The following is a 9,098-nucleotide window of genomic DNA, read 5'->3' as shown; positions in this document are numbered from 1 at the left end:
CCCCCCCAACCACCACCACCCCCAACCCCACCTCCCCTCTTCCTCTCACCTTGTCCATCGACTTGGCGAGCTCCTCTTTGTACATCTCCACCAACTTGCTCGCCTCCTCGTCGCTCTCGTCCTCCTCCTTCACCTCCTCCACCACGCACTCGATCTTCGGCTTCCCCTCCCCGATGCCCCTCATCTCTATCCTTGAGAAGTATCTGAAGTCCGTCCCCGACTTGATGATCTCCACTCCTCCCACCTCCTCTCTCACCACCTCGTGATCGTGTCCTCCAAGGATCAAGTCCAGCTCCGGCACCTCTGCCGCCAGCCTCCTGTCGTTGGGCCTCCTCATGTGAGTCAGGGCGATGACGACGTCAGCTCCCTCCCTCCTCAGCTTCTGCTCCAGCTCCCTCCCGACCTCCACATAGTCCCTGTAGATCACCTCGTCCTGATCCAGCGTCGCCAGCGTCGCCAGCCATTCCTCCTCAATCAGCCCCATCACTCCGATCCTCCATCCTCCATGCTCGACCATCGCCGTCTCCTTCCCTCCCGCCAGCCTCTCCCCCGTCCTCGCGTCCCAGGCGTTGGAGATGAGCCAGGGAAAGTTGGTCTCGTCAATGCAGCTCCTGGTGAGATGCTCTACCCCGAAGTCGAACTCATGGTTCCCGATGCAGGCGACGCGGATGTTCATCATGTTGAGGAACTTGACCATGTGCTCTCCCTTAGTAATGGTGCTCATTAGCGACGGGGCCAGGGCGTCGCCACTGAAGAGCACGAGACTGTCGGGGTAGGACTGCAGCAGTTCAGTTAGACGGTTCTGTAGGAGGGTGAGGGAAGGAGGTGGGGAAGAGGACGGTGATGAGGAGGCGAACAGCATGACGGAGGAAGCGAGTTGAGAGGATGGGATGAAGGGAGACGAGAATGAGAAAGAGGACGACGGACAGGACCAGGGCGTGGTGAAGAAAGAGGAGGAGGGGGAGGAGGAAGAGGTTGTGGTGATGCTGGGGAAGGATAGGATAGCTCACTCTGATGCGATTGATGAATCTTGCAACTCCTCCCACAGGATCTCTTGCCTGCAAAGACGTTCAGCTTCGGATCAACATATGAAGTAAAGAGAATGGCAGGGTAGCAGGAACAACAAAGGAATAAGTAACGGCGAGGGCGGGGGTTAGGCAGGGGAGAGAAGAAACGAGAAAGGCAGGAAGGAGGAAAGAGGAGAGAAGGAAGGAAAAGGAGAGTGATAGAGTGAGAGAAAGCATGCAACTCGACACAACAACAACAACGACTGGCAAAAAGAACCTTGGGTTCAATCTCATAAACGTCATTGAAGTGTATGATCTTGATGCAATCGCCATCTCCCCCGCCTGATCTGGCTCAGCTCGGGCATTTTGTTGTGCGTGTGCGCTTTGCTCCGGCATTGTGGCAGTTGTCTTCAAATAGCGATCAAATCATCTTTCTCACCCTCCAACACTTTTTTACGATCCTGCTGTCATGCCTCCAGAAAACTTTTCAGATGCTGTTGTGCTCCATCTGTCATGCCTTGTCAGCATGCATTTTCATCATGGCATCCTCGTGCCAGCAAGTCGACAAGAATCCGGCACAAGAAATTTGTTCAAATCAGTAGAATAACTCTTCGCACCAGCACCAACGGAAGCCATTTCGTTTGGAGAGCTTTCTTACACGGCATAGGAACGCTGAGATGCACGACCGTCGAACTACAATCTATCTGATAAAAGCTCTCACTATCCTTTTTACTTCATATCTGCTTTCATATCCAGCATTTCAGTCTTCGCAGCACTTTGCTCTACTTGGCCAATACCTCCTTCTTCCTTCAACACCTTAAAAACAACACAAAGGAGCGAAGCCTCATCGTAATGCTCTTGAGCCAGCTTTCTCCCTTGAAAAACATCCCTCTTCTCTGAACCATTCCTCCTCCTCGCCTCTCCTGCCTCCCTTTCCTTCTCCTTCCTCCCCTGCATTTTCCGCCCTGCGGCCACCGAATTATCTAAAACACCCTTTTAAGTTTAAAAGCACCGTTTTGGAGGATGTAGGTTAGATGCTTGTACCACGATTGACGTTAGTCATCAACAAAAGGTACTGTTAATATTTAAAATGCCTAGAAAATCTTTGCTGATTCCTCCCTACCGCTACCGGGCCGCCAAAAGTCTTAATAAGTGTTGATGTACCACTTTATCCCTTTAAAACTTTAAAATAATATAAGTGATGTAGAGCAATACATACTTGGGGTACTAACATTGTAAAACTATCTCTAACTAACAGCAAGTTTTATGATAAAAATCCACTTATAAATTCAGAAGGGCCCCCGGGCCGGGCCCGGGCCGGCGGGCCGGCGGGCCGGCCGCGGCTGCGGGCCTGCCAGCCCAGATCAGGGCCGACATTAACTGACAGCAGTCGGCACTGCGGCAGGCTTGGGTTTGGTTCTCGCTGTCTTTTCTCTTCTCGCCGTTTGGGCTGTGCGACAGTGCCGTGAGTCAGCCGGCCCCGGCCGTCAAGCCTCCTTGCCGTGACTCTCCTGACAACTTCAATGACAATGAATAGAAAACTTTATTCAAAAGCTAGCGGAAAATCAAGATCAATCGAAGCTTCCTTCGAAGATCTAAACAAGTCATATCAAACAGCTTCTCTCCCTTCCAAGCAAAAAAAAATGCCCCCGTCCTCCCAGATCCACTTCCCTGCTTCCGACCGTACCTTCCTTGCTTCCTCCGAGTCAGCAGCAGCCCATCAATTGACTCTCCAAAAGACTCCTCCAGCCCCTCCCAGCTCCCCGCACCCTCATCCTCTCCTATCGTCCAGTACCTGTCTCCCCCAAGCAGCGCTCCCCCGTCTCCTACCTGCACACCCTCGTCCGATTCCTCTCGCTCTCCGTCTACCTTACCAGCCTCTCCTACCAGGCTGTCCCTGCATCCCCGCCCTGATCCCATGCACCGCAAGCACGGCCGGCCTTCGTCGCACCCTACCTTGGACCTACGACAAGCCTCGCACGCCCGCACCACATGCTTCCTCCGGTGCTTCGGCCGCCTGCACGAGTCCCTCCACGCCTCCACCTGCTCCCGGCACATCCGCACAGGCACCACCGCCTCCTCCCACGCCCCCAGCGTAGGTGCAACGCTCGCCAGGCAGTCTCTGCACGCCTGGACCAGGTTCCCCCCGCACCTCGAGCAGGGCCTCTCCATGCTGCACCGGACCTTCTTCTGCCGGCACCCCTCGCACGACCGTCGCTTCATCGCTGGGCCAGCCGTCTCCTGCAGACCGCTTGCGCTGCTCCTCGCCCCCGTCATTGAAAGCCCTTGCAAGGGCCTCTGCACGCTGTACGCCATGCATGCTTGTCCGCAGCCTTGCCGCAGGCAGCGCGTGCAGGGGCGGCTGTCGTCGCACTTGATCTTGTTGAGCTTGCATCGCAGGCAAGCGGCGAAGGCTCTTCGCTTGCGAGGACGGATGGCAGGCATTTCAGACGGGACAAGCTGAGCAGCAGGGTGGCAAGAGAGGGAGAAAGGAGGAAACGGGGGAGAGTAGGCGGAGAAGAGCATGGAGCATTGACGCAAGCAACGGTTTGAAAGGATGCTTTTGTAGCAATGCCCTCGGCTCTATCCGATATTGGACACACGTGATATTTTTCTTACCCCCTTTTTTGCTATCGTTTGACGGGGTAGGGCCCGACCGTCGGCTGTATCCAGGTCCAAGATATCACGATCACGTGGCATCTGACATCATCGGATGATCACTTTACTCAAACTTGGTTTTAAGTTCTATCGGAGTATATAAGCCGCGTCGGTTGAGGCAGTTATAATCGGTTTCAAGCATAACTGCTCTTTGACAACCTGGGAGAGCACCCAAACTCTGATCCGAGTCCTTACAAGGCTAACAGTTATTGTCTGACAGCACGTGTGACAGTCGACCACTTTGTTGAGAGCGATTCGCAAGCTTTCAGGAAGAAAGCTTTTGACAACAGCCCCAACTCCCACCCCGCCCGGCTTCGAAAGGAGTAACTCCTGTGACTGAGAGACAAAGAGCAGCAGGGTCAAGTGCAATTGTGTGTAGACATGTTGTCTGGTCACAGAAAAAGACGCGATATCTCGCATTGATAGTTGGGTCTAGCCTGAGGAGGAAAGCTTGAGGAATACACTGCTTGAAATCAGTCGAACGCTGGCCTGAAAGTTGATGAAACAGCCTCATTTGAAGATGCTTCAATGAAAGTAAACAAAAAAAGAAAATTTACAGCAAGATTACAGAGCAGTACCCACTTGTAGACACCAGAGCGTCTCCACCATCTCCTCCACCACCTCCTCCTGCTGCTGATCCCCCTGATCTCCCTGCTGCCCCACCACGATCGACATTGCTGCCTCCTCCCCTCCTTCCTTCTCCGTTAGGAGTATCTCGAGATCGGATCCTACCTCCCAATGCTCCCTCCCGTCCTCCAGCTCCAGCCCCTCCCAGCTCCCCGCACCCTCATCCTCTCCTATCGTCCAGTACCTGTCTCCCCCAAGCAGCGCTCCCCCGTCTCCTACCTGCACACCCTCGTCCGATTCCTCTCGCTCTCCGTCTACCTTACCAGCCTCTCCTGCCAGGCTGTCCCTGCATCCCCGCCCTGATCCCATGCACCGCAAGCACGGCCGGCCTTCGTCGCACCCTACCTTGGACCTACGACAAGCCTCGCACGCCCGCACCACATGCTTCCTCCGGTGCTTCGGCTGCCTGCACGAGTCCCTCCACGCCTCCACCTGCTCCCGGCACATCCGCACAGGCACCACCGCCTCCTCCCACGCCCCCAGCGTAGTGCAACGCTCGCCAGGCAGTCTCTGCACGCCTGGACCAGTTCCCCCCGCACCTCGAGCAGGGCCTCTCCATGCTGCACCGGACCTTCTTCTGCCGGCACCCCTCGCACGACCGTCGCTTCATCGCTGGGCCAGCCGTCTCCTGCAGACCGCTTGCGCTGCTCCTCGCCCCCGTCATTGAAAGCCCTTGCAAGGGCCTCTGCACGCTGTACGCCATGCATGCTTGTCCGCAGCCTTGCCGCAGGCAGCGCGTGCAGGGGCGGCTGTCGTCGCACTTGATCTTGTTGAGCTTGCATCGCAGGCAAGCGTGCATGACACGATTACGATTCGGATTTTGAGAGGAGGTCAACAAGTGCGAAGGTGGAAATAGAAGAGGTGGAAAAAAATCACAACAATCGCCAGATCGCGAACGGAGCATTTGACTGTGCGAGGTGAAGACGCTACCGCCAGGAGCCTCTGCCAATGCAGAGATTGAAGGTTGTCTGGATGTCATGGGCTGACCTGTCTGTGCTTGAAGGGGAGAAGCAGCAGCAGGCAGGAGAGGACGAAACGAGACGGGGAGACAAAGATTCGACTGAGAAGGGATCCAGCCGAGGCCTCTTGGCGTATCGCACCGTTTCGAGGATTGGTTTGACTCGGAGCTCTCGAAACGGAGAAACCACCCGTGCTTTTCATAGCGATTTGAGCAGGTGGGTGGCATCTGTATCTCGGGTCATATCTAATTTGCTGTAAAACCCCTATTATATTGCTGATCAGCAATGAACCCTACTACCCCCGCCGGTGACCGGTACTGGTGCAGGGTAGGGTGAGGTCAGTGATCCCTTCCCCTTCCGGCGGCCTTTACTCAAAGTTAAGTTAAAGATCAGTACGAGAACAATCAGCGCCAGCAACCATCTTTTTCCCGTCAGTTCTTGGCACTGTTCAATTTAAAGTTTAGTTCTTCTTTACTCGGCCAAAGTTAAGTAAACAATCAGCATCAGTACCGTACAGTGAAACTTAACTTTGAGTAAAAGAAATTAAAGATCAGTACGAGGACAATCAGGCCCTGAGAGTCGAGGAGGCTTGACCCTGACACTCAGGAGTCGACCCGGCGAGAACTTCGGAACTTCGGAGAAAACGGGCCGGGCCGCCGGGCCGTCGCCCGGGCCGGCGCGCCGGCCGCCCCCGGCGGTGAGCCCTGGCGGTTGCAAGATGTCCGGACTTAGCGGCTTTCAGGGCCGGCGGCGCAGGGCCCGGCGGACGGCCGCGCCCGCCCCCCCGACCGTCGGACTGTACTCCACAGTGGCTCCGGCCCGGGCCCGAGTCCCGGGTCACCCGAGTCAGCGCGGGGAGGAGGGTGAAAGGGAGGGCGTCATCATGAACCCTTCAGTGATGGGCGCGGAGGTCGACGCCAGCATGGCGAACTTCGCGCGAAGGGTGAGAGGAGGAGAGAAGAAGAGAGAGAGACAGAGGAGGAGATGAGGAGGAAGGGTGAGAGAGGAGAGATGAGAAGTGAGAGAGGGCAGGAGGAACGATGGGGGAGAGGTGAGGGGGATGGGGTACCAGTCGGTTCAAACATTCGGCTTACACCTTCTTACTAGATCGGGGACTTGTCGTTGCAGAGCGAGGCAAACAAGAGCAGAGTGAGTTGAAGCCTCTTCGCTCCTACTCCTCCTGGATCTTACATCTCTTGACGCTATCCTTGCCCCCTCCCTTGCGTCCCTGACTTCCTTGCACGACTGGGTGGCTCACTTTCCTTCACCCCGCAGGTTGTTCAGTTAGGAGGGGTTGAGTTTCTTGTCAACCTGGTCCGCAAGGCTCTTGACGATGCTGTGAGTTCTCCTCGCATGCCCTCATGTTCATGTTTGTTGTGAGGGCACGTCCAACAGTCACATGTCTCCTCTTATCCCATCCCTCTCCTCCTTCTCTCCTCCTCCCTCTCCTCCAATATCGTTCTGACCCTCACCATCACGCCGTGTGACGCTGCGCTTTGAAGGTTCTGGAAGGAGCTGCCATCGCGCTCTCAAACCTCTCTCTCTCTGAGAGCGGTAAGTACTATGCTTGTTGCTTGCTGCCCTGCTCCTTCCCCTGCTCCTGCCTCTGCTGCCTCTGCTGCTGCTAGCTGTGCTCACAAATGTGTGCAGGGCGGCAAGTTGTGGCGGAGCATGGTGCCATTCAGGAACTCGTCCGCGCACTTCGGTCACCCGTGGGAGATGGCCCTCTCGCAGCGATTGCAGGAGCACTGAGAAACCTGGTGAAGGATCAACAACACTTGATGCATGCTGCTGGTGCTGGTGCTGGTGCTGGTGCTGGTGCTATCCTCGCTCCTGCTTCTCCTGCTCTAGCGCCACCTTGTCGTGCTCCCTCCTGCTGTTCGTGTCGCGCAGGGTATGCTAGAGTGATTCATGATTTCCAACTCGCAGGCGTGCGGGTCCGAGGAGAGGCTGCAGATCCTCGAGCATGGCGGCGTGGAGGAGCTGGTGAGTCTGTGCAAGCAAGACAAGGTGAGGAGGGAGAGAGAGGGGCTGAGGTGAGGAGGGAGAGAGAGGGGCTGAGGTGACGGGCTTCCTTCTCAGGATGTATCGATACAAGAGAATGCAGCGGCAGCGATTGCGAACTTGGCGGACGAGACGAGATGCAGGTGGAGGTGGAGGGGGCGGATGTATGAGAGGGAGGAGGAGGTCAATGGGGATAAAGGAGAGTTTGCAATTGATGAGAATGAGGAGTAGGAGGAGTAGGAGGAGTAGGAGGAGGAGAAGGAGGAGGATGTAGAAGAGGAGGAGGAGGAGGAGGAGGAGGAGGAGGATGCTGGGTCAAAGGGGCGAGGAGCGAAATTTTCATCGCATGATGTATGACTCTTGTGCATCCAGAGAACGAGTCGCCTCCTGTGGTGGGCTGGAAGCTCTCTGCAACCTTTGCAACACTTCTCAGGTCTCGTCCTCGTCCTCGTCCTCGTCCTCGTCGTCCTCGTCGTCCTCGTCGTCGTCCTCCTCCTCCTCCCCTATCTTCTCCTCATCCCTCTCCTGACTTTCTCTCTTCCTCTTCCCCTTGCAGGCCGATGCTGTGCTCGCTTGCGCCGCCGCTGCCCTGGGCAACCTGGCGGACGATGACGAGAATCGAGTCGTTATTGCCAAAGTAAGTCTGCGATGTCTCAAGAGCATAATGCTGCTGCTCGTCCTCGTCCTCGTCCTCGTCCTCGTCCTCGTCCTCGTCCTCGTCCTCGTCCTCGTCCTCGTCCTAGTCCCTCGTCCTAGTCTGTCCTCGTCATGGTCTTAGTCTTAGTCCTGATCTTAGTCATGGTCATCGTGCTGCTGCTCGTCCTCGTCCTCGTCCTCGTCCTCGTCCTCGTCCTCCCTTCTTGCCTTCCCGCCTGTCCCCCCCCCCTTCTTCCGCCCTAACCTTCTCTTCCTCCCCTCGCTCGCAGGTCGGAGGCTTAGAGCCTTTAATCCGCTTGTGCGCGAGCTCCGTCAACGACGCGGTGCTGGAGAGCTCAGCAGCGGCGATAGCAAACCTTGCGTACAACGAGGTAGGGAGAGGAGGAGGAGAAGGAGGAGGACAAGAAGGAGGGGGACGAGGGGGAGGAGGAGGAGGGGAGGAAGGATGGAGAGGACGTCGAAGAGGAGGAGGAGAGGTTTTTTGGGGGAGGAAGGGGGGAGAGTTGGGGGGGGGAGCAAGACAAAAGTGAAGAATCAGGAGCGACAGGGTGGTAAGTTTGCCGCAGGCAAACAGGAAGAGAATAGCTCAACTCACTGGCATCGAACCTCTTGTCTGGCTCTGCGTACACTCGAAGAACGAAGGTTGCTCCTCCTCATGCCCATGGGAGCTCCTGCTCCTGCTCCTGCTCCTGCTCCTGCTCCTGCTCCTGCTCCTGCTCCTGCTCGTCCACCTGCTCCATCTTCTCCCTCTGCCCCCCCCTCTTGCTGTGATGCTTCTGCTCCTGCTCCTCCTCTCCCCTCTATCCGTCTCTTCCTCTCTCCTCTCTCCTCATGCTCAATGCAGCTGTGCTTGAGAGCGCTGCTGCCGCTCTCGGCAACCTGGCCTACTACAATGATCTCAATCGCATCCGAGTGGCTGACACGGGAGGACTGCAAGCCCTCCTCCTCCTCTGTGACACTACCAGCAACGAGGCCGTCCTCGAGGTCGAACCATCCCCCTACACCATGTGCTCGTGCTCGTGCTCGTGCTCGTACTCGTGCTCGTGCTCGTGCTCATGCTCATGCTCCTACATCGCTCCTCTCCTCCCCTCACCCCTTCCTTTCAGAGTGCCGTCGGCGCTCTCCGCCATGTTCTCTACAACAACGATGGCAACAGAAATAAGCTCGTGAAGCTCAACGGGCTTGA

At 56.5% G+C, this 9,098-nt stretch overlaps 3 protein-coding genes across 3 annotated transcripts in view; 1 reads left to right on the top strand and 2 right to left on the bottom strand.

The window, feature by feature from the left end:
- The window catches only part of GUITHDRAFT_61689 (hypothetical protein), a gene marked incomplete at both ends in the record, with an annotated part of 2,647 nt that extends 1,318 nt beyond the window's left edge, over positions 1 to 1,329 (bottom strand). Inside the window, 3 exons of the mRNA XM_005821428.1 lie at positions 50 to 802; positions 1,011 to 1,058; positions 1,285 to 1,329. Coding sequence (XP_005821485.1) covers positions 50 to 802; positions 1,011 to 1,058; positions 1,285 to 1,329 — 846 coding nt within the window. The remainder of the gene's footprint in view (positions 1 to 49; positions 803 to 1,010; positions 1,059 to 1,284) is intronic.
- Positions 1,330 to 4,229: 2,900 nt separating this feature from the next.
- Positions 4,230 to 4,601, bottom strand: GUITHDRAFT_147198 (hypothetical protein; the record flags this gene model as incomplete). Its single annotated transcript, XM_005821427.1, has 1 exon — positions 4,230 to 4,601. One exon carries the CDS (start codon positions 4,599 to 4,601, stop codon positions 4,230 to 4,232), a length of 372 nt encoding a protein of 123 aa, XP_005821484.1.
- A 1,533-nt stretch (positions 4,602 to 6,134) lies between these two features.
- GUITHDRAFT_119339 (hypothetical protein) lies at positions 6,135 to 9,082 on the top strand (the record flags this gene model as incomplete). Its single annotated transcript, XM_005821426.1, has 13 exons — positions 6,135 to 6,194; positions 6,359 to 6,400; positions 6,527 to 6,589; positions 6,754 to 6,805; positions 6,902 to 7,011; positions 7,181 to 7,261; positions 7,334 to 7,398; positions 7,628 to 7,688; positions 7,812 to 7,892; positions 8,182 to 8,283; positions 8,479 to 8,554; positions 8,757 to 8,919; positions 9,019 to 9,082. 13 exons carry the CDS (start codon positions 6,135 to 6,137, stop codon positions 9,080 to 9,082), a joined length of 1,020 nt encoding a protein of 339 aa, XP_005821483.1.
- Between the last annotated feature and the right edge of the window lie 16 nt (positions 9,083 to 9,098).

Source organism: Guillardia theta (assembly GCF_000315625.1).
Source record: "Guillardia theta CCMP2712 unplaced genomic scaffold GUITHscaffold_144, whole genome shotgun sequence".
Classification (NCBI taxonomy): domain Eukaryota; class Cryptophyceae; order Pyrenomonadales; family Geminigeraceae; genus Guillardia; species Guillardia theta.
This window is presented reverse-complemented; position numbering and strand designations above follow the sequence as displayed.